Below are 26606 nucleotides of genomic sequence, written 5' to 3'. Positions count from 1 at the left end.
GAACATCTTAAATTCCTTACAACCCACACTGTGTCTGAATAAAGCATTGGTTTTGTCCTGCCTCTTTATTGCATACATATGCTGGTAAATCCTCTTTTTTAACTGATTTTCCATTTTTCCAATATAGAGGACAGAACATGTCTGACATAGGGCCACATATACAACTCCCCTAGTATTACAGTTATAGTTCCCTTCTAATGATATGACCCTTGTGTAACCTTCAACAACCACATTTTTTTATTTCATATATGTACCTACATTCTCTACGTCCATTACATTTACTCATCCTTCCCATGGGGATCCTGTCTCTGTTTTTAATCCTTAAAACCTTAAGCATAAAACAGTGATGGGTCTTAGGGAAATAAAACAAAAGGAACAAAAAAGTCACAATTTTTTCCAGTTCAGTTGGGGAAGGGGTATCAAGTTTGTTAAAGTTCATGTAAATGTTTTACCAAACTCAACACAGTTTTGTAAAGTACACCTATACAATTAGTATGAGAGGAGTTTTTATGAAAGTACAAGTATTATTCATGTTTTAGGAAACTGTAAAAGTTTGAGGCAATTATGTAAATATTTTTAATTGGTTTATTAACATTGTTTAATTTCTATAAAAGGAGGAAGTGGGTAAGGTTATTTTATCTGATGAAATTCTGTTTTGATACTGTGAATAAAGGGAACAAAAGCGCTAATTACCTTACTCCGACTGTTGTCTTGGTATCGCTTTGTGAAGGAGTTTTGTACTTTGTTTTTGTGTTGATATACACAATGACAAACATTCATCTTTCAAGGAATTGAATAGCCTTGATATCTAACCAAAAGTTAGCAGTAATGATTGAACATGATTCTGTTATGGCAGCTAAATAAGTGGGAAGAGACTAAACAAACAATACAAAAACTGAAAAACTGGGCACCCTGTTTTATTGATTTGGATAGCAGGATACAAACAGTGACAATGTTTTTAGTCCTTTTAATTTTATACACAGGTCAGGCATATGTTTATCAACCAGAGGAGAAGTTGTAGATATTAATAAAGAGTGAAGGATTTTATCTGGGAGGGGAAGAGGCCAGAATCAAGTGGGAAAAGTTGATCCATCCAATAGAACATGGTGGTTTGGAATTACCTGATTTGTAGTGGTGTTTTAGAAGTATATAGTTAAGGCACCAATACATAGCACAAGTAGGAAAGTATAATTCAAAGTGGAAAGGGGTGATAATGAAACAGGGAGAAGCTCAAGAAACAAGGAGAGACTGGAATTCTGGATGCAGATCCTTAAGGAGAATAACAGTAACCATACAGAATATTATAGTCATAAAGTAGCAGAAAGTTTTCCAAGAACTACGCCAGCACAGAAATGGAGAAAGGAGATTTTGCCAATAAGAAGCACTGCAATTAGGGGTACAGAGAATAGACAAGAAGGGGCTGGAATTTACTGGAGAAAACTGGCAATGGAACCAAAGTATTGGGAGCAAATAATTAGAGGGGGGAAGGTAACAGAATAGGAAGAGGCCAAGAATTCATTTGGACTGAAGGTTAGAGATTGCCTTCCCTATCAAGGAGTACAGGCAAAGAGAAAGAAATAGGAGGATTCTAAATAAAAGACCAGCAGTGGTAGAGTTGTTAGTAGAATCTAGAACAGAAGCTGCTGTTAAAAAAGAGATAATCAATAGGGCATATAAAATATTGCATGATAGTTATAGCAATTAATCAGTGGAGGTCAGAAAGAATTGGGAAGAGATCGGATAATCTATTCACAAAGAAACAGTGGGGGATATATGTATGTCTCCCAAATATGTAACAATGTCTAAAAAATGTTCTTGGAGGTGTTTGTATAGATATTTGTATTCCCCAAGCAGACTTCAAAGAATTGTTCGTCAGGTAGACTGCAAATGTTGGAGGTGTGACAGGGAGGAAAGGGGTAATTAGGAACATATTTTTTGGGAGTGTTATGAGCTGCATACTTTAAAAATTCCCTGCAGACTACTGTAACAGAATTACTGGGTGAGCAAATCAGTGTAACTAAGGAAATTATTTTTTTAGCTATAAGAATTGCTTAGACATAGTATGGCCTTGCTGAGTTTAATTCTGGTGGCTGCCAAAAAAAAGCATTTACTAGAAAATGAAAATCATTGTTTAAACCAACAGTACTAGAAGTAGTGAATATAGTAAAAGAGATATAAAAACTGGCATTGCGATTGTTAGAAAGGGGTAGGAGCGAATTACATAGAGAAAAATGGGAATTGTGGGAACGGCATATGCAGAATAGTATTTTGAAGAAAGAATGAGGTTTAAGTGAATGCAGGAACTGAATGAACTATGTAATGTTTGACCGACAATGATGGGATAGATTATAACTGATGTATATATAATGTTTGCAACTGAAAATGTGTCAATATGGTTTATTCGCATTTATATAAATGTATGATTGCCTATGTCATAGGTAATAATTTAATAAAGATGTTTCTTGTTAAAACTAAAGGGGAATGGGCAGGGAGCACCCTGCAACAGTACTCTAGGTCAGCCCTTTGATAAATGTGCACCTCTGAACACAGAATCTTGTCTATTCTTAATGTTGTACGAAACTTGTAAGAATAGTGGGCATATTCATTTTCTGAGACTTTCAGATTCTTATGAATATCAACTCTCCACAGCAATTTTAAATAACAGTTCAACATCTTCCTAATGAAGGTACTGAATAACATATAGGAACAACCAGTGCTTCCCTTGGTGAAAAAAATGCATTTCCATTCATGCAGTATAAGGGCTATTTCATATGATTTAGTTTCCAGGGAAGATATCTTAATTAATGTTAAACATTGACCTCTCATTATCTCTTTGCACATTATAAACCTACCCTCACCCTTTATCCTATTATCTACAATGGTAAAACGGAATGTTTTTTTAAAAAAAATGGCTACCCCTCTATGCTTAGCCTCTGGATACGATGAAGACTGGCCCATATCAACTCCCATTTTTAGAGTGATCTTCATTCTCCAGAAACATACTTTGCCTGGGGTAGTCTTTCTAATAAAACCGAATATCCTAGGGCACTTAACTGGGCAATAAAGCCCATTAACAGTCAATAATAATAGTTTCAACATAACACATTATTTTGTATCTTGTATCTCTTGTTTCAAAGCTTGCAATTGTAACTACCCCCTCCCCTTTTCTGAGCAGGGTCCTGGTTCTTTACTGACAAACGTGTGTGTGTGTGTGTGTGTGTGTGTGTGTGTGTGTGTGTGTGTGTGTGTGTGTATCATGGTAGTTTTTATTATAATCTCCCAAGTAATACTTTTTGAAATATTTAACCACAGATACTGATATATTTTTTCCTGCATAGATGTTAGTTTTCGCAGAGATAATGTTAGTGTTACATTCACAAGTTTCACATAAACATAATCATATTTAATTTTAATCCACTCAAACAAAACTATTTTCACAACTATGTACAATATCTATAATGTTTCACTGCCAAGGATAAGGTGTGACTCCTTTACTAAAATGGGAGTTAACAGTGCATTCACACAGTGAACTATGGTGTGCCAAGGGAAAACTCCAACTTTTCTTTCAACTGTACCACATATCATTCATATTGGTTCTCCCCTCCCCTGTGTCTAAATAGTCCATGTCACTCACATTGAAAACTCTTCCCAAAGTCAGGGTTCCATTCTTAAACTCTTCCTGACTATTTCAGTTAACTAGCATAAATCCAGTAATAGAATACTCATCTTTAATTAAGCTCATCAAGAGATAACAAACGTTCCTATTTGTACATATGTCTAAGAAGTCTAAGAGATAACTCTTACACCTTACCCCCTTTCACCTGTTGAAGTTCTGTCTGCCTGCATTGCATACAGTGTAACATCTGTGAAGTCTTCTGTGTACTGTCATTTATCCTTTATCTACAAATGTTCATAAACATCCGGACTGCATCACAAACTCTTTGTGCTTTTCCCATTTGTTCAGTTCTCTCACCCAAGTATGGATGTATGTCCACCATGTTTGCTGTCAAAAGAAAACATGTATATATTAACCATTATTAAGTTCCCTCCCAAATTTCCCCTCGATCTACCCTTATCTGGCTTTTCCCAAATTCCCCCCATACTAATACAATTTATATATATATATATATATATATATATATATATATATATATTTATATGTATACATCCCCCTGCCCATGCTTATAATAATCTGTTCCTCATTTATTATAAGTAATACAAGCTGTGATGTTCCCAACTGTATTATGTAAACATAAAAAAAAATGCTGCCAGATCAAAACCCCCAATATTTTTTGTTGGCATAGTTTCTTTGATTGCAAAATTCCCTCTTTTAAATTTCATCTTTATTCTACAAACTACTGCTGTCTACTCGCAGCTATAAGTTCACTCATTGTGCAGGATTCCATCAACATTTTAATAAGTAACGTTGCTACATCTGTGAAATGCTTCCAAGCCCAACTTCTTTACAAGTGCTTAGGCAGATTACCAGTTCTCTTTTACAGCTTCTTCTGACATGCAGTTTTCCACTGAAATGAGAATTGTCCCTTTTGTAATGAAAAAAGCATTTCAATACCTCCAAAGCGAAAAAATCATGAGCGCAGAAACCCCCTGAAGGTCTAATATTTATGATTTTCCCCAGAGACCAAAGAGCAGCTTGTATTCCCTCCTTTGCAGAAAAAGTTTCTAGTCCCGCTAAGACATATGTGGGAATACGTGAGCACAATTGCTGAAGTATGATGACTGTGTCCTTAATATTTTTATTTCTTCTAATGGAGCAACAGTCAAGTCAGACAACTTTGACTGTATATAGCCAGCATAATCTACTATTTCTGTATGTTGTGGAATCCCATAGAAGTGGAGAATTTTCCTCCTCTCTCTGTCTTCTGTATCAAACTGCTTGGCTTTTATCAAATAATTTCTGGCTTCCACTGCTTCAGCTTTATAGTAAATGTCTCTAAGTTCTGTGTCCACCTCTTCTAACTAGTCAGAATGCCTTGTAAGTGCTGATTCCATGTCATTCATCCTTGTGTCAGCTCTTTCAAAAATCACACATATATGCAGTCTATCACTGGTATTAAGAATAGACCCTGTACCATCCATTACCCAAAGTTTTAGAATCTAAGAATCCAAAGACTGCAAGCCAATTTCAAAATGTTGTCGCATTTTTCAAAATATTTGAACAACCGCCATATTCTCAGGTGCTTATGTACGTTTACAAGCACAGTCTACACGGCAACCAGCGATATGGCTTCTGCAATACCTTTAGTAATATAGTAATATGGCTGCCTTATATACAGTCACAGGTGCCATCTACAACAATACAAATGATTACGTTATTACTGCTGGACATTTGGTAGATATGACTATGGCATTTGAGGGGCTTGAGCATACTCTTTTAATTAAAAAAAAACTGCAAACTTATCTTTGACATCTCTGTAATACAGTGGCTTTAAAGTTTCATAGCAAATGGAGCCTTTTGTGTCTAGCATAATAATGCCCTGTCAGAAAGTGGAAGATTTAATACTGGATTGAGGCAAGGATCAGTTCTGGGATCCCAACTATTCTCCCTGTTCACAATAACTTAATATAAAGTCTTCTTACTCTTAACCTGGGTATATACACTGATGACAGGTTATTTATTTTATCCAGTAAAGCATTCTTTAACCTCAGGTGCCAATCAGAAACCAGATTTATTGAACTATGTAATTGTACCTACAGTACCAGACTGCTAATCAACCTGGATAAATCTAGTGTGGTACTGTTCTGTGCTCCAGAAAAGTTAGCCAAGCTACCCCCTGTCCTATACAAAAATAATTCAGACAGTACCCAGTGTCAGCTGGGCTATCAGTTGTACTTTGGGCTAACAAGTGATACTGCATTCATCTTTACTCTACTTACAATCAGAATTGTTAACAAAATACTGATTCAATATAAAATATATTACACAATTTCTCATCTTTTGGCACCTGTTGCCCCAAGGGATTCTTGGGAGTTGGCCCTAACGGTTAAGTTTTTTACCTCCTAGACACAAGGTACCTCTCACCTTTGAAAGAACTTTGCTAGGCTTAAAATAACCCGCAATGGCAGTTAGTCTAGTACTTACCAATGAACCTGTAGATGGTTGGTGGTTGGCATAATGGTTAAGGTGTTTACCTCGGAGACACAAGATACAGGGTTTGATTCTCACCTTTGAAAGAGAAATTGGGTAGGCTTAAAATGGCCCACATGGGCAGCTAGTCTAGCACTTAACTATTAACCTATGACAGAAGATATGCTCATATCCAAGCTATGTCTACCTCCTCACAGCATTGCACTCTTGTCATAATACCAACAATTTACTGAAAATAAGATATATAGATCTGCCCTTCCGGCAGATACCTTTGTGACCATCTTCGGGTTTCAACTGGCTACACTTAAAATACCGAGCTATCCTACAACTAAGTGTAGTGCTATATAAAAAAAAATCAAAAATCTGGAATATTGTCCACCATTAAAGGCAAAACTACTGCTTAGAAAACAACAACACATACCCTGTAAGAGGTAATGAGGATGAAATAATGAATATGGTCAGACCAAGATTTAATACAGCAATATGTGAAGAATCCCCCTCTACCTACATTGGGAAGAGCTAATTGGAATCAATTCCTAGCAGTAATCAGGAAACTACAAACTCTAGAGGTTTTCAAGATCTTGCAGAATGAACATCTACTGAAATAAATGATCTGCAATTGTTTTCAAGACAATGGCAGATGAAATTGCTCCAGCTATATTAAAACATACATTATGCAAATGTACATGTAACATTTGCTATTTGTATACTGCTGAACTGGAAACATGCAATGTGATTATTGTTTTTGTATCTGTGTAATTTTGCTTAACTATATCTATGCATTTTCTGCATTTCTGTACAGTCATTTTGTATAGCATATCCATATTTATTAAGGGATCATATTGCCGCTTGACAGATTCCCAGTCATTTTGTATAGCATATCCATATTTATTAGGGGATCATATTGCCGCTTGACAGATTCCCAGAGACCCATAAACTGAACTGACTGAGCTCCAAATCACACTGAACAGGATTATCAGTTTATAACCTGCCCCATGATGCTGCCTGTGTGCCATGAAAGTTATGTAAGGTTTCTAAATTTACTTTATGAATGCCCTATAAACAAAAACTCCATTATTATGTGAGAATTTAACTTTGCCTCAATAAATGGAGTATTTGTATCTCCAATGTAGGATATGCACAAAACGTATTAGATTAAATAAAACCTACCTGGAGCAGATTGTTAACAAACCACTAAAGGAGAAGATTGTATTCTTAACGTCACCCTTATGAATACAGCTTCTTCATGCTCTATTCCTCTAATATATTCTTTCCTAGTTAAGTTGGATTGTAAACTAATGATCTGCACCTTCAGAAATCTCTAAACCTACTGAAACCACTATCTTGGAATTCTAGGACTTCAAAAGTAATAATTTCATCAAATTCTATGACACAGTTTAAAACTTCAGTAATAGCAGCATCACCTCAGATATAGCCAAAGCATTTGGCTTCACAAAGGAGTTATATGCCCACTTAGATAAATGTATAGAACTGCAGTCCAAATGAGATCTAAATATAATGGAAAATTTAAAAACAAACTATAATGGTGGTCCATCAACATAAATAAACTCTACAATAAAAAAAACTCCTTGAAGTATACAGAAGATTTAAACATCAACACATATGAACTCAGCTTAGCATTTGAAGCTGCAGACAAATACTTCTTTAGATGTGTTTGGAAACTAAGAAATAACACCTAATATTGGTTAGAACTTATTCATAATGGTACCACTTAATCTGAACCAGTAGATTGCAAACATAATAAACAAGTTCAGTGTGAATTTTATTCCAGAGATGAGAAGTCAAAGCCCAATTATCCCTAAATTTCTCAGACCTACATCATCACTAGAGAACATGCTCTGAAGGTGCTCACCAAGACCAAACACACTTCCTTCGTGGGACCTGATAATGGGCTGGGTGTTTAATAAACAGCACTAAATGAGCCTTTGTAGAGCCACTCCTTAAACTACTTTACCTGCATTTAGTCACTGACTTTGCCTCCAAGGTTTGGCTCACAGAAGTACTGATGCCCTCCAGACTGTGGCCCCACCACTGATCCCAGGAATTATAGTCCTATCAGCCTGACAAGTTTCATTTGCGAAGCCATGGAACAATTTATAACTAACCTGATAAATGTTGATATTTAAAATCTCACTGGGCTAGACCTGCACCAGTCTGGCTTTGTCAAGGGTGGACCAGGTGTAATGAATCAGGCTAACTTATTTGAAAGTGTAACACAGGCTATTGACAGAGCTCATGCTTTCAACATGGCATACCATGATCTGGCAAGGGCATTTGATGTAATCCCCTATGCTACCATAATTAGTAAGCTTAATGCATTACAAATAGATCCCTGTGGGGTAAGATGGATAGCAAATTGCCTAAAAAACAGAAACCATGTGGTATGGGTACAAGGTGTCTTTTCAGAGAGTATGGAGGTGACCCAGGGCTCACCTCTGGGACCTCTTTTGTTCACCATTTTCTTTTCTGATCTCCAGACCATGAACCAAGACATCTAGTTAATGAAATTTGCTGTTGACTGTAAAATGGGAGTCATTGTCAAGTCCCCCTTTGTTGCACAAGCCCTTCAGCAAGAACTTAGACTCATAAATACCTGATGTAATAAAAATGTCTAAAATGAAATGCTAAAAAGTACAATATTGTCACATTTGTAAGACAGCCCCTTCCCTAGCATACAACATAGAAAATATTTCACTCCAAAAGGAGAATGTTATTTGAGGCCTTGGAACTTGGGTTGATAATAATTCAGAAAGTCCTTCTACTTTACACAGTCCATATTTATAAGTCTATATTTATCTTATATATTGGATGTTAGTATTTTATTTTATCTGTAGTTTTATATGAATTTTGTTTTAGTGTAAGATACACAATGTAGTTAGAGAGTGGAGATGTGTCTTTAAGATAACAGTTAGTCTTGAGAATCATTTGATCAATTAGTTGACTAATTAAATAATAGATCTAATTGCATTAGTATAAAAAGGGAATGTTTTTACTTTAACTTTGATCTGAAGAAGCGTACGTTAACAGTACGCAAAAGCGCTCATCCTGTTTTACCGTTCAATAAATTGCCTTGTGGATTTATGCCAAGTTTTCTGACTGAATTTTTCCAACGTGGTGGGTTCTATAGCATTATTTTTCACTGCATTTTTGTTTGTTCGCATGTAGACCCTTAGAGCGTGTGGCATTTGTTTGGTTTCTACTTTACACAGTCCCAAAAATATCGCTCAGATTTAAACAAGTCATTGTTCCCTAATGATCTGCATTGATTAGGCCAGTAATTGAATACAGTGCAACTTTAGGATATACCTGCCTAGATGTATCAAACAACTAGAAGGGATGCTAGAGGTTCTTAACTAAGAAGATCACTGGATTCAAAACTGTAAGCTAGCAAAAAACACCACAAGCACTGTCCCTTTATTCAGCATCTTACAGACTCCTGATGGCAGATCTGTACATTGTCTTCATTGCCATTAGAGCCCCAGTGCTCCTGGATTTCTTCTTTCTCCACAAATCAAGTAGTCCCACAAATACCAGAACGAAGGATCTGAATGTTAACCAGCAATAAATAAAATGAGGAGGCGAGATAGGTTCAGTACTCATCACCTTCCCCACCTCTGGAAGAGACAACTCCTGCAAATTATGCAGCATGATGCGTGATCTTCCTTCCAATCAGAAACAGAAGACTGGATGGGTATTCAGAAAATCCCCTGAAGATTGACTGGCCCTGCCCTTATTGAAAGAGGAGGCATGGTCTAAAGATGGGTGCTGCTAAGGTATAAATATTTGCAAGGTTCAGCTGCGTTGACTTTCCTATGAACCTCGGATCCTAGGTAAGCCAGAGCCATGGCTAAAAAGAATCAAGAGATCAGCTGACATACCCTTTATCAGGTAGGAAAATAAAATAAAGAAGTAAAATAAAATCACTTAGTTCAGGTTGTAGCTACAAGTGGCTAAAATCAAATTAAGTGAGGTGCTGCCTGCCTGAATTAGCAGAAGGGGCTGTAAACATATCCCATAGCACTTATCAAAAGAGTAGAGGGAAGTTTACCAGTACCCTGGCTAAATTACTGCTGTCAGTACAAATACCCCTGGGGTCTTCTGCGAAAAGAGGCCATTGACTTAGCAGGAGTAACCCAGTCAACAAACAGTAAATCAAATAAATTGCACCAGGTACCCTAGTTAGAAAACATTGTGAACCAGAAATCTGATCCTTTTTTTTTTCTATAGGAAAGGATTGCCAGTGTGATTTCTATGTATGAGCCAGCAATGATTCCTGTCTTTTGGGAGATGTCTTCAGTCTTAATGTTTGTGCTACAGCAGACTTAGTATTTATAAGTTCCTTCAAAAAACACAGTTGGACATTTCACTATTTGGAGATTTCAGCATTTGTGTTGTTTTGGTTCCTGACATTTGAGATTTCACATGGCATCCCTTTGTTTAGTGTTTATTTTTTCACATCCATCACGATCTACTTGAGCTGCATATTTCCTTCTCCTTTCCTTTTCTGTTTCTTTTCCAGCTGATTTTCCATACCCCCTTCTTTCATTGGATGTCAGTCAGCAATTCCTTGTGACATATATAGGGTAAGGTTCATTTCTTTTAAAGTATTACTTTTCCTTCTTTTTGGCATCTAACTGCTGATGTCCATTGAGCACATGCTATACAATGCAGCTCTTAATCTTGCTTAATTAGAACAGTTACGGGAAAAGCCGAAAGACACAACAACAACTATAATGTTGAAGACGTGATTTTTAATTGTAGAGGACGTAGGAGCTAAAAGTAGGCACCCCCACATCATGCCCATTGCAGATGAAAGTCATCCTGTTTCAACATCAGGTTATTGATGTTTTTATGGAAAAGTCAGAATACAAATAAATACACTGAAATATATTTAGAACATAATGAAGTATGAAATGTGTGCAAGTTTCAAGCAACATATGAACCAAATTAATTAACTGGTAGGGAAGCAAAGGGTCCTTAAAATATAATGGGCCAAAGACATCAGTCAGGGTTGTATACACTAATATACGAATAGTGCTAGTAATACATAAATGTATAGGCATCATATACTGACCCTATATCAAATACTGACCCTATAGCACGAGTGATGTGATTGCAGCGGAATTTATCAGAAAGTAAACATGCCAAGGGTTTCCGCATTAGGTACAGAGGATCAGGTGCAGTTTTGGCAGCCCCAGGTAAAAAGAATTACAGCAGTCCTAGCATTAAGAAACCAATATGAGTATAACCACTAAGGGGAATCTGTTGCCTGATATGCATGATATCACTCAGATGGCTGCAAAGTGACTTACTGACTGCATTGTGACTGCTGCTTAGTCCTTAAATGTCAGTCCATCTTCTTGGATTATGCCAGAACTGCATTCCAATGACAAAATCTAATCATATTCATGGGTAGTAATCGAAAAATGAAAACACTGCAGTGCACAATATCACCTCCATAAAGTCAATACCTCAGAATGTTGACTTTAACAGTGAAATCAAATGGGAGCATTTTTGTAGAACATTATGGCAGCAACCCCCATTACTCTACATTACTTATCGTGTAGGTGATGTCAGAAAGAGACGATACACTTGACTACTCCATCCATTTAACTGCGTTCATCATTTTATCTTTCCTCCATGTGTTCCTTCCTCTTATTCCTTTTCTACTTGAGCCATGCCTCTGTGGAATGTCTCTTCAACTCCATTTCTAGTAGGTCATTCCATTAGTCTGCAATTCTCATGAAAAAAAGTATTTTAAGAAAAGCAAAGAGTAGTTAATTCCCTCTGCCTGTCCTTCCTGCTCAAGGTGACCCCTTCCTTTCATCTTTATATGATCTTGTGCATCAGTATCTAGTCTCTCCTGCATCTACTGCTGAAATGTTAAAGGATCTGTAGCTCCTTTATCCTCTGCTCTGTCCCTTCACCTCCACACTATGGATCTTTCTGGTAAATTTTCTCTAGATTCTTCCCAACCGTCTGGTATCCTTTTCCTTGCATGGCCACCAGAACTGCAAAAAGGACTTAAGGTATGGTTTTAACAGGGCCCTGTGTAGTAGAAGCATCATCTCTTTGTGTCTAGAATCTCTCTCCCTCTCAGGATACATTCACAAATTCTGTTTACTCTCTTTACTGCTGCTAAGCACTGAGTTGGCTGTTGTTCATGCAGTCTAGATGTGATCAGCATCTACACAGAGCATATGTTCTGTGATGTTTATGTCAGTCTCACTTGTTTCAGTGGACATGTGACACTGGGATTGTTGTAGCACTAGTGCAACACTTTGCATTTGTTTGTACTGAATCTGAATGCCCGCATTTTGCACACTTGTTCCCACTTTAGACTCTTTTTCCTATACCCCATGTGGGCAAGTTGTGCCTCCCCAACCCAACCCTGTGACTTTTCACATGCTGACTTCAAAATCACTTGGAGGTAAGGGGGGTATTTCACTATTACCAAAGTTTTGGAATCTGAGAAATAGTGAAGCTGTAATGTATGGCAAACAGCATTCAAATAAATAAGTCCAATTAAGTGGGTTTCAGCTTTACCAAATGTGATTAAACTCTAAGCTTATGTTTGAACCTGTCACCATCATAGAAACCATAGTAAATGTATCTGAGTTCATAGATGGACTCTTGAACTGAGATAACCAAAGTGTCCTTCAAAATGGAGGGAAAATCCTGAGTCTCATTGAAGAGAACGCAGCTTCAAAAAGAAATGGATCCAAAAAAAATCTCTGCAAGCAGTAACTAGCCTAGAAAGACAGGGATCCAGTCTACAGGTTATCAGGTTCATACTTGATATCAAGGAAGCAAACTCGGAGTAAGAAAAACATTCAAAACTTGCACCAAAACTGGATAAAACAATGGAACACAAGGACGTCCGCAGTACAACTTAGTAAACCAGACACCATTTCATATCTAGTGTAGACAGCACTACATGTGACATCCTGGGCACCCTGCTGACATTTCAGGGAAAGCAAGCTGGGCTGCACAGCATGCTCGTCACCCAAAGGAGCAAGGGTGGTCAGTTGGGTAAATGTAAAATCTGCTTAGATAAAAAAAAATACATCTGTTGGGGGATCTCAGAGTAGTAACAAGCATAATACTTGCCCAGTAAGAATCTCTCATTTCAAAGGCCAGAACACTTACAATTGCACTCTAGCCTTCACTGTTCTCTCTAAAGGCAACACAGCATGAGATCAAAAACAAGGGCTCAGTCCTCTATAGTGGAACAGAAAATCCATGAATCTGGGGAAATGTATCCAGTGCAGCAAGAAGGGGCTAACTATATTCAGTGGTAAAATGCCCCAGATTCTTAGCATTTCTTCCTTGAGGTGAGAAGGGACAATCACAATGACATCCTTCCTTAATGTTGACTTCAGGAAGCCCTAATAGCCACAGGACCTATTGGAATCTGAATGTATTTTCAAATGGGCACTATGGTTAGTCTGCATTTCCTGTCCATAATATTATGTACCAAAAACTCTAGGGAAGAACTACTCAGTCCCTTCAATACCTGGATATCCTACATCTTGTTACTACCGCATTCCTTAATATGAGCAACATGATAAGACTGAGCTTTACTATTTCCACAGGGTGATTTACAACATGGGAGGGATAAAGTATAGACAACAGATCCTCCATCAGCAGAACAAGGTTGGTCCCTGAGTCATTCACTTGAACCTTCCCCATGATGGAATAATCTGGACAAGAACTTCTACCTGATATGGTAACCTTCTTGGGTGACTACTAATGGAAGTTTGCCCCTGAAAGGAAGACCTCTGTCTTTGGCCAGGTCTATTAATGAAAGAAAATCTCGTTTCATGTATACCTTGACTCCAAGATGCAAGAACTACAAGTGTCATCTTAGATGAACATTCTTTCTTTTTTTTCTATTCCATTTCTATTCCCTGAACATTAGCTGCTGCTTCAAACAGCTTCTCATGTGGACAAACAGGTTTCTGCTTTGAATAATCATCTTCTCTGAAGGAGGTTGTCTCTTAAACTTTGACTTCTTGTGCAAAACTCATCTTTTTAACATGACTCTATGTGCTACATATTTCAGGCTACAAAAAGTACTATGATATACACATTAATAAATTTGTGGGGACATACACAATATGATAATCATCATCAATAAGATGATCAGTGCTTTAGCATCTTCATGTTCTAAGGACAACTCTTTCAAAAATGTGAGTTGTCTAAATGATAATATCAGTCTGAAACATAACTATATAATACACAATAGTCAGTGTTTAAACCCTCATACCTGCCTGAATCCTTTTCAGCAATGTTGCCAAAACCATTGATATCCTTATCCAGAGGAAAGGACACATTTACTGTAACTCCACCTCAGGAAGTGAAATATTACACAAGGAATACATTCTTCAGCTCAAAAAAAACGTTCGAGTTACACTGGAGATCTTTTAAAAAGACTTTTAGATCCCCAGAATGTTTAATTAAATGAGGGGAAAGGAAATGGAAAACACTAGAAATGCCTAGACAAGTCCACATAATATTCTCTCTCTTTTGACAATATCCTAGATTCATACAGAAGTGTTCTCCCATTAATTTCAGTAAAATAGAAATAACATGTCTGAATGGCAGCTATCCAAAACCTTTTTTTTTTCAGAATATTAAGTTTTGCTACCCCCCCTCATCAGGAAAGTCTGAAGTGAATATAACATTTTACATTTTTCATGTCTCGTGACATTCCCAAATAATTCTGCAATTGCTTTGGATGCCATTGTGACGCCCATGCACTGGCCCAGCAATCAGTGAGCCTGAATCCTCACCACTGACACCAGTGAGGGGTGTCCACATTGGGAAGGATAACAGATACACACACAGTAAAGTACAATTTCCCTTAAGAGCACACAGAGATCACAGTCAGTCTGGGCCTGGTTTCTCCCTTTCTCTCCAGATCCCCAATAAGACTCCCCACTGGCACAGCTGTAGGGTCCAGATTTCAGCCTAATGGTCAAGCTAAAACCTCCAGCAACTTCTCTGTCCAACCAGTGCTTTGTGTCCCTGCCCAAGTAGCTGACACACAAACACTTTGAGATATGAGTTATATACAAACACACAGACACTCCTGAGGAAGGCTGGCACAGGTTCTCCATCTATGCACCTTTTGTCCAGACTATACGGTAGTACTACTTGCCACCAACCACTAATATCAGCTAGTAATAAGGCCCTTATCAAAGGGTGTCCAATTATTACTGTGAAATATTATTATCCAAATGGTAAGTGTGATGAACAGCAAGGTTTATTTGGAGTGGTTTAGACAGTATCACTATATACATGCAATGTACTCTAGAGTTTAAATTATCTCTACATAAAACAGCCACAGTTGAAAGGTTTAAAAATATTTAATAATAAATAAGAACACAAGACAATACGTCTTACTGCACAGTGCTAGTCAAGAGTTCAGAGATCATAGAGAAATGTTTAAAATAATACAGCAGAAAAGTTCTGACATCAGTACAGAAAACAGCTAGACTAGACTTACTATTTTCTATCTATATCTAAGAGCAAACACAGTTCTAAAATAAACTTACATATAGAGCAAGGCAGTGCTGGTGATGTTGTCAGTTCTGAAAACAAATGCAAAATGCTCTGATTATCTCTCACTCTCTCTCTCTCTCTCTCTGTATCCTTAAAGTGATAACACAGTACCACTGACGCATTTCAGATTGCATCATTATTCTCTGTTTCCCAGGCTAACAAAAACTCAGATTGTAACAGTCCTTTTGATCTTGCAGCTGGTCAGGAAGCCAGGGCAGTAAAAGACATTATACATGCAAATTCTAGCCATTAACTCTGGTCTCAAAACAATAGGAAGAATTCCTTCATTCAGACATATCGGCTCTGAGTTTTGAGATCAAACAATTATACAATGCTTGACTTATCCGCTTTCCTCCAGCAGAGTGCAATGTGGTTACATTTTTGAAGTTCAACATTTACCATAATTTTCTTACATTTAAGAGAACAAGCATGTGGCTCACATTAATATTTACAAATGACAGAATTATCTACAAAATCCTATCTAGCTAAGCTGGCAGCCTTCACAGCCATTACCAAGTTATTGATTTATTTTGGCTATCATAATTGCCAGTATATTTCAGTCTCAGACTGCCATAACTGAATTTGTCCTTTTTTTTTGATTTCCTATGAAATATTGCTTTTAACACGCTTTTCCACATTATCTGAGAACATTTTAAAAGTAACACTCTCTAAGTCTCAGATTGAGTGACCTAGGACATGTAACCTGCACTGTACTCTCTTATTTCCACTGCAGAAACACAGGGCAAGACCAGAGATATAGCAATATTACCATTGCTAAGAAATTAAGCTGATAGTAAGAAATAAAATAAAGCATGCTATTCAACTCTGTGATGAATTAATTAATAGTCAAGTTATAAAAATATGAGAATAAAACTTGCACTCATTTAAAATGCTTTTAATGCTTCGGCAAATGTGCAGGAGAGCAAAATAGTGGAAGTGGTCTGTGTTTTGTGGTTACAAAGATTCAAGGAGAAAGTCCCTTCCTGCAATCTATCCTCCCTGTCCAGGAGGATGTATTTGATCTAGCAAGTAAGGACTACAGGTCATCAGGTGTTGGGGCTATACAGTCATTGCTGACAACAGTGAAGCCACACAATGCCATGTGTTGGCAGCTGACCCCATTGTCAGGCTGTGGAAAAATAAAAACTTCAGAAGTGGCTTTCTTGCTTTCTGTAAGCAGTAACACTTGCTAGGCAATGTGAATAGGAGGAGATGAAAAAGGAACCATTTTAAAAATAAGAGACCTCACTGTCATTTTTACTACATTTTGGATATGCTGGATTTTGCTGGAGTTACTTACCAGTGTCACTAGATATCTTTCCACACCGTACTAAACAGCAGATTGAGGATGATTTGTCACCTGAATATCAGCCCTGGACAAGGGATTCTTAGGAGATAACATTAACATCAAAAACTGTGACAGAGATGTGCATAGGTCTAAACTGGGTATATAGACATATACATACACACACATATATATACACACACACAAACACACACACACACACACATATATATATATATATATATATATATATAGAGAGAGAGAGAGAGAGAGATATAGACATATATAGATATACAGATAGATATCACATACATGAACAAGATGAAAAGATGAAAACTATAAAGGAAGAGCTGCATATGCATTAACAGCCTTCGGCTTTCTTAGGACTGTAACAATTATGGTGCAGTACATGGCCTGATGAAGTGATAGGATGAATTTTCAAATGTTTATGGCTCATAACTATTGTTCACAATGTTTCTTCTCCAGATAGTGGACTTCAGTTGGAACAAATATGCAGATGGCAAACTGAAATTTTATGACCCTGCACTTTTGGAAGTTATCCGCAGCAATCAAGATACAGAGGTGCAGGAGTTCTTTAGACTGATGGCATTATGTCACACAGTCATGGCAGATGAGAAAGATGGTAAGTCATTACTGTTCATAGCATCAGCATATTTTTTCTCCTACATCAGTCTGAAGGTACTGTTACTTTTAATGCGATCAACAATAATTTTGATAACAGAGGCTCGCACAGTGATAAAGGCGATCCTAATTTTCATGTTTTAATCAATACTGATTTTGACTTTAATTTAAGTAAAAGAACTGATGCTACTACAGATAAACCTGTCGGGAAGAAGGACAGTGAAAATAACAGAACTTTAAGGGGTGTGATGAATGCATTGGGTAAAAAACTCGGTACTATTAAAGGTATACAATTAGACAATGCATACCTAAAGAGATGTATAGAGTTAAAAATTGTGCCAGTAGGCTTGCATTTTTTTAAAGCACCTATGGGTTGAACTTTAACAGATAGTGTGCGGCAAGAATTTGAAGCTATGTTTGACAATTTTGGTTCTTAATGATTTTATGAGGCTTGTTATGAAGCATGATGATGAAATATTGTGTCATTTGTTAGTGGAAACTGAAGAATTGAATGCAGTTATTACTAGAGACCTACTATTTGCCCAGTGGGACAAATTATATTATCAGCAGTTGAAACAGGTTGAGAGTAGGGCGGACAAAATATTTGAAAAGAAAAAACAAAAAAATAAGTAGGGAGTTGGAGCAGTACAAAGTTAATAAGGTTTACCCATGGAAAGACAATAAGGGGAGTATACCTATTAATGCACATGGGATAGAAATAGAGGAAAGGAATGATGTTGGTACAAATGAGGACCCTATAGGCAGGCAAATAATTTTAATTTTCAAAAGGGCTGGAAACAGCACCAACAATTAAAATGGGGACAGAATTGGTACCAAGACAAAGGGAATTGGAGATGGATAAATCAGGAGTGGAACAAATAAAAAAGAAAGGGAAGGAATTGGTAGAGTATATGGAAACACCTGTGATAACTTCCCAAGATGGCATTGTAAGCAGTATAGATAAGTTTAATGTGTATAATTATACAAATTTAACAATTGATAAGGAACACATTAATCTTTTTTCTAGGGGCTTTAAATTTATTCCAACATATAAATTTGATTTGGTTGACAATTTAATGGAATTAAAATTATTCCTAAGGAAGTTAAACTTGGCAATTTTTTTCAAAGGGAAAACAACTCACCCTATGCCTAACAAACTTGTGAAAAAGAACACATTTGTACCACCCACACACCCTAGTATAGCCACATTTGAAAATGTAGTTACTAGAGAACTATACAAACTTTCCAAAAACCTAAAGGACGTCAAACTAAGAAATAATTTAAGAGTAGATGAAACCTCTACATTGAGACAACTAAAAGTAGATGCTAACATCAGGATTATGAAGTTCGATAAGGGAGGGGGAGTTGTAATTTATGACTCCGTGGAATATAGTAATAAAATGTTTGAGATACTACAACAGTCAGGAAATTGTGAGACAGTTTCCCTGAATGAAATTCATATTGCATACAGACACATAGATAGTTACTTGGAGGAATATCTATTGGAAAATCGAATAACATCTGACGCCTACAATTACATGAAGGTTGAACACCCAAAACTTGCTGCTATAGTAGGTATACTGAAAGTACATAAGGATATAAAAATTCAGACCTATTAGCTCAGGAAGTCAATCAAAAACTTTTCCTATAGGGGTGGCAATAGATTATTGGTTAAAACACATATACAAAAGAACCCCTCATATTTTAAAGGATTCATGGGACTTTTTATGTAGACTGAATACCAAAGTATGGAACAAAGATTTGATTTTTATTACAGTAGACATAATCGATCTTTTTTCCTGTATACCTAAGCTTGAGGGTTTGGAAAGTTTTAGTAATAGTATTAAAAAACATGCAGGTTTTGATTGGGACAGGAATTGTCTTATAGTTGATTGCATGTCAATAGTGTTGTAGAACAATTTCATCTACTATGAAGGTGAATACTATAAGCAGACTAAAGGGGGTGACTATGGGGGCAGTGTGTGCCCCCATTTTTGCCAACCTTGTCGTGTTGGACTGGGAAGAAGAGTATGTGTTTAATAGCACATACTATGATCACATCAGATTATATACGAGGTTCCTGGATGATATTTTTATTGTATGGGATGGCCTGGTAGAGAACATATAAACTTTTATAAATTATTTAAATTAAACCAGTGGTTTTCTTAAATTCATGCACAGTATTAATAAAGAAGCTATTGCTTACTTGGATACATATATAGAAAACACTGTGGTAGGATTTAAGTCACACATCAATAGGAAAGATACAGTTAGTAACAGCTGTTTAGAATATAATATTAATCATCCTAGGAATTTGATGCAAAATATACAGAAAGGCCAATGTATTAGAGCAGCCAGGATGACGTCCTGCTATAGTGATATGATAAAAAAAGAGCATTACATAAGAACCCTATTTTCTGAGAGAGGATATCCTAGTGGTTTAATTAATGACATTACTAGATACGTCATAAGTGAATGGGGTAAAAAATATAAGCCCATATTAGGAAATGAATGTGTGCTAGTAAACACTAAACAGGAGGATAGTAAGTGTTCCCAGTACAATTGGTCTTGTATTGTGAAATATGGCCCTTATGCTAATAAGGTTAAAGGCTTGATTTGTAACAACTGGAATATCTTAAAGGTAGATGATGAAATTATACACATTATAGATGACACACCAACATTTGTGCATAAACTGGATAAGAATTTAAAGAAATACTTTGAGAAGTATGATGACATTGGGGGAAACGGAAAAAAACAGGACATACAGCCAAGTGTGGGCACTGTAATCAATGTAGTTATATATATGAAGTGAATAAAATCATACTAGACAATGTAAACAGGTCTACAGTCATATTTAAACAGGGTAACTGCAATTCCAAACGTGATTTGTTTAGCCAAGTGCATGAAGTGTTCAGGCTTTTATGTAGGAAAAACAGATAGATTTTTGAAAAATAGAATTTATGATCATGTTTATAACATTAGGAAAAAGGATCACAATAATGCCTTGTATACACATGTAGTGACTAAAGGGGAAAATCATGTTTTTAAATTTGGTATATTAGAATTGGTACACATGAACCCCAAGGGAGGAAACAGCAAAGCTATATTGGGGGAGAAAGAAATAAAGTGGCAACTACTATTGGATGCCTCCACACCCCCAGGACTGAATGACAACATCCTCATTAAGCCTATTCTCCATGCATGCTTATGAATTGTTGTTGATTAGGAATAAGCATTCTACAAAGCATTATAGGAGAAATTTAATGGCAAATGATTATAAGTGTTATGGATCAATTCATAATTTTTCAAAATAATAAGTTACTATAACAATGTTCAAAATTTGTTTGGGTATTTTACATAGCTTCATGAATTTTTTAAAGTTCTTGCAAACTGCTTCAAATGCTTTTTAAATGGTTTTTAAATGGTTCTTAATGTTTTTTAAACATATGTGCACATATATGAAATCATGTATATGTTTTGAATTAATTACTTACAGCGAGGGTTAACACTTATGGATTTATATATGATGGGAATCATGGATTGTTAGATTCAAATAGTAGTGTTTCTTTAAAATGTTTTTACATTTTTATTGGTTCATAAATAATTGGCACCAAAGGTAAATGTTATATAAACTCATAGTGTTCTATTTATATGTATTCTGATGAAGTCCACTTGATGTGAATGAAAGTGCTAAATACATGTAATTTTTATTAAAGGAGTGTGTTTTTCAGTAGCTGATTGCCTTGGGGATTTGTTCGTTTGTGCCTGAAGCAGTGTATTTGGTGTTTATACTTTTTTTTTGTGTTCTTAGTTGGTCACTGATACACTTAAAGGGCAGACTAAATAATTTAATAAATAACAGCCATAGAAAATTAAAAGGAGGGGCAGGACAAAAGAAAGGGAAAAAAGAAATAAAATTGAAAAAAAAGAAAGAAATTTATGTCATTCAAACAATTAATTTAATCTAATACACTGGACTACTCCACATTATTATTTAAACTATAGGCAACAATGTATTACATTTCAAAATACCTACCCATAGGCAAATTAACTGTAACTAAAGCTAAAAATCTCAATGTATTAATATAACCTTTACGAACTTCCTTAAATTGTTGTGCTCTACTACTTTATGAATGATCACTAATACCATCTCTAATATGCTCCTGAATTCTAAGCTTAACTTTCCTTTTGGTCTGACCACTGGTCATTGTAGTAGAATAAGTATATTTTATCGCATACACTACCATAGAACTATGACAATTAAAAAATGTTTAACTCTATGCACTTATCCATTCATTCTACATGCATTACATCTGCCACATCGATATATCCATTGTGTACCCATTTGAACGACAAATAATTCACCTAAATCAAGTGACCTTTTATATAAAAAAAGGAAACTTAGTTAAAATTTTAGCCAAATATGAACCAGTAAGCAAAATACCCTAATTTTGCTTAATAAGCTTAATATACCACATTTAGTGATGAGTATAGTTTATTTAACCACAAAATATATTTTATTATTTGTCTCCTGTGGTTCATGTCCACTGTTACAGAATCATCCAACATACTTAACTTCAACACCCCCATCAACCTGCTACCCCACAACCCTAGCTTTACCTTTTCCATTAACTTCTGTATCATACCGTTCCTCTTATAATATGTTTTCCAAATCCAGAAATGCTAAAAGGCTAAATTTTGATCACAAAGTCTACTCATTCTCACAAATTCACCAATAGGCAAACTGACAGCACAAAAGAAGCTTAAGGACTCTCCCCCTTAAAATAGGAGACAGACTTCAACCTACATACATGGAATGCTAGTATACAATTCTTTCATATCCATAATTAACCAAAAATAATCACTTTGCCATCTAATCTTTTTATCATTTTCCACTTCATCACTAAGTGTTTCTATTAAAAAAAAAACGTCTGTGGCAAACATATATACCTTGAGTAAAAAATCTAACAGATGCCCAACATTCTCCAGGTATTTCCCCAACCCAGACCAATTTACCTACTTGGCGGACACCAATAATTCTTATGCTTTTTAGGAATTGAATAAACTATTGGATCTAAAGACAATGTTTTACACATGCTATCATAATCAGATAAATTCATAATCACTACACTGCCTCCTTTGTCAGATATACACACCACTTTCTCTCACATTTTTTGCAAGTTTTTAATGCTAACCACTTTGCTTTCCTAAAATTATATTCCTTATCCACAATAGAGTGTTTCTTAAATTCATTATAATTTAACTTCATATATACTGATGGCATGATTTAAAATCGGTGGAATAAACTTAACCTTCTTAAAGGAGGCAATTTTAACCACTGATAACTTTTCCAAAATGGGTACCATAATAATTTACTCAATTTTTTCATTATTTACATCAAACTCATCTACATCATAGGAATATAATAAAAAAATCTTTCGGCTTTTTCCGGTTAGGTTTTGCCACAGCGGAACTCTGGTCTGCTAATGACTGGCAGTGGATTTTACGGTGCTGAGTTACGAGCCCGACGCCCAACCTTCAAAGAAGGCACACCCATTCATGCACGCACCTACCTGCATGTCTTTAAATGTCATGTCATGGGAATATAATAAAACATTACTAATGTCCCATTTCAAAGAAAGTCTTTTCAGCTGTAGTAAAACTATCTGAACTAGAGTTCATGTGTCCCACTGTTGTCCTGTCCCTTTGGAACCAGCATTTTAACTGTAGCTTTCTAGACAGAAGAAGCAATTCAGTTACAAAGGTATTCTCATGTTTACAAAACTTAACCCCATCTTAAACAAGGCAAATGTGATTTCATCAAATTAAAAATCACATGGGCTCAGTATCTGTAAACTTTGTTGCCCATATAATTTAATCCCTCCTCCATTGTGCATCTTGACCCTAGTAGCAGCTCTTGTCACCGTTGAATTACTTCTTTCTTTCCCAATCATCAGAACCATATCTCTAAAGTTATTTTCAAAAGTAACTGATTGTTGAACATCTTCCTTGACAGAAGAAACCTTTGAGCTCTGCCACAATGTTGACACTAACACCACATTCAAATCTGATTTACACTTTCAACTACTCATCCACATGGTTTTACCCGTCTGCCAGGAAAACAAGTTGTTATTATCACAGCCATGCTGATTCTTTACTAATTTTCTCTTCTTCCTTTCAGTGATGGCCATTTCCTCCTTTTTACATGTTTCTTTTATGGCCATCAATTTACTCTGTAAAAGATCAGCCTGGAGTTCCCCCAATAATTCTGATTCCAGTGACTGAATCTTATTGGTCACCCTACCATCTTTTCAATCATTAAAATCAATTAAGACTTGAATCCATTCCTTGGACCACTCCAAGCCAGCTTTTACCCAGTGGTTCCACAAATCTGTATCACTGCTAAGGAATTCAAAAGCTGGCCTTTTATCATCGCTTAACCCTCTAGGAATCAAGTCCAATTCCAAATACTTTACAACCAGGTCTGTAAGCTTTGTCTTTACTTCAGCATCTATAACACCTTCAATAGAAACCAGAAACAGTTGTTTTTCAATGTAATGCTGTTGTAGGTGAGATAATACATTATCAAAAGTCATTGTTTGAGTTCCTTGGTGGCTAGACATCATTGTCAACTGATATGAACTTCCAGAAACCATATTAAATACATACAACTAAATGTTTTAAACATTATATATACAAAACACATAAGGAAGTGAGAATCAAAGAAGTTCCCTAGCGCTTCGGCAGATGCCTTCAGGGGAGATAAAATTCTTTAATGAAATACAACCAATTCATTTATTCATATGCTTAACCTTTCTAATTAATTCACAGTTCTTAATTAATTAATTAATTAATTAATTAATCCATTTTATTAAACCATAAAATTCTTAAAAGAGAAAAGGCAGACTAGATCATTTAATAAATAAATATAGAAAAGTTTAAAAAGTGGAAAAAAGAACAGGGAAAAAGAAATAAAGAAAAATAAAGAAATTAATCTCATATAGACAAATAATTTAATCTAATACACAAGACCAATTCACCTCATTATTTAAACCTACAGGAGACAAAGAATGTATTGCTTGAAGAAAACAGTCTAACACAATTTAAAACTGTACTAGATTTATGCAAAGTGAAAAGAAAATGTAAACTTTGATAAATTTCTTCAGACTATGAGAACTGCAATTTTTTAACTTTGCTGTCTTGCATCTACGCATGTATGTACTCAATAAACAACATACAAAAGTTGAAAATGTATTTATATCTTTCTGTTTAGGGGTTCTTCCTCCCAGTCTCTAACTGCTGTAAGTAATCTCATCCATAGTCATGCCATGCCTACAATGGGAATAATCCAGAGGGGTGCCCTACTTTAGTAGGTGCTCAATCCCCTTCCACTCCATGTAGTACACCCCAATATAACCCATATACCTCTTGATGTCCTCTTTCCATAAATACACACAAACACATACCACACTGATTTTGTAACTGTCACACTCTCTACTCATCTCCATGATTTGCCACTGACAGAAAACGCATGAATTATTGGAAATAAATCACAGCCTTCATTTTGTGTGAGAGTATTATTGTATCAATCTATAACTCTCACAACTTCCCTACAAACACAATGGGCCTATCCACATAATTGATTGAATACTTCAGTGTTAGCTAAATCAGTGGTCAGTCACACAGATGTCAGTCACCCTAAACTGCTTTGGTTTTCATACAGATGCAGCTAGTGAGCTATGTTCACAATTTGATATGTTTGTGTTTAAATAGTGGGCTACAATAGTATTCCATACCTAACAAGTAAATAAAACATCACTGATCACTGAGAGTAAAGTCAGCAGATCATATGGAAGCAAATAATGTCTTCTTATATCCTGAAATATCACTGGCCTATTAAACAGAATGATAGATGAGGGTTTCTTTAAGTTTGAAGCCACTTATAGCTGTTGTGTCTGCAAGGTATCTACCACCTCAGAGAAGAGAATGTTTAGCTACCAGATTGTGTCATATCTTGTTCCAGCTTTAACAAACTTATAAAATGTTAATATTTTATAGCAGTCATAAAGATACAGCTGCTGGTAAAGTGTTATGTGGTTGCTTCTATGAGATATTGTTTGGTATTATTGGTTAATAGTATGAGACACAAGTGTATATTTCTCCATTTTAAAAAGTAACTCAACATTCAAGAGTCATGGAAAAGTGTTGGGAATTGTACATTCTTCCTTTCTTGTTCTTCTTGGTTCACTTCTAATTCTTAGGATTTGAATGAAAAACAAAACGGGATATGACAACAACATATTGTAAAATGTTACAATTAAAGATGCAGATTATATATAAACTGTACCTAAAATACTTCATTATCAGGCATTTGTATATATACATAGCTTGTTCTGCTGTATAGTATAAAGAGAATCAGGGAGGAAGCATTTACTTTTTTGACTGGAAGTCAATCTGATTAACATTTTACATATGGGCATCATGTCTTGTGATTGAAATTCCTTTGAAATGTTGATGAACTCAGACACTGAGCTTTTTCCATTTTATACTGTATTGACAGGTTTACAGAATAAAATGCTAAAGAATTTTTAAAAAACATTTTTGTGATTACATATGAAAATAGTGAAGCACAAATTATGAATGCTTCAAAAGGTATGAAACAAAATGTTACCAGCCTGGAGTTTTGAGATAGTTTTGTCATGTGATCAGCTTCATTTATATTCTGCTTATTTATAATCAGCTCCTGAGTTTTACCAAAAAAAAAAACAGTTTCAACATTTTTGTCCAGCCAATTTTCCTAAGTATTTTCATCAACCCTAGCTTTGCATTAATTACATTTAGAATGTAATGGATGAAACATCTTTTTATAGATATATATATATTTTGAATGTTGCACAACTGGTTGATCTGTTATATAAAAAGGAAAGTTTTAAAGCCAGCTTAATCAAATACATGAAGTATAGCAGTCAGGCTTCTGGA

The 26606-nt window shown here is 35.8% G+C and overlaps 1 protein-coding gene across 1 annotated transcript in view; it reads left to right on the top strand.

The window, feature by feature from the left end:
- LOC122787323 (phospholipid-transporting ATPase IC-like) overlaps window positions 1-26606 on the top strand; it is a 446410-nt gene that overhangs the window by 183048 nt on the left and 236756 nt on the right. The window contains exon 14 of the mRNA XM_044053968.1: window positions 17469-17625. Coding sequence (XP_043909903.1) covers window positions 17469-17625 — 157 coding nt within the window. The remainder of the gene's footprint in view (window positions 1-17468; window positions 17626-26606) is intronic.

The sequence above is a fragment of the Protopterus annectens genome, chromosome 13.part0 (assembly GCF_019279795.1).
Source record: "Protopterus annectens isolate FY-2018-M chromosome 13.part0, PAN1.0, whole genome shotgun sequence".
Lineage (NCBI taxonomy): Eukaryota > Metazoa > Chordata > Ceratodontiformes > Protopteridae > Protopterus > Protopterus annectens.
This window is presented reverse-complemented; position numbering and strand designations above follow the sequence as displayed.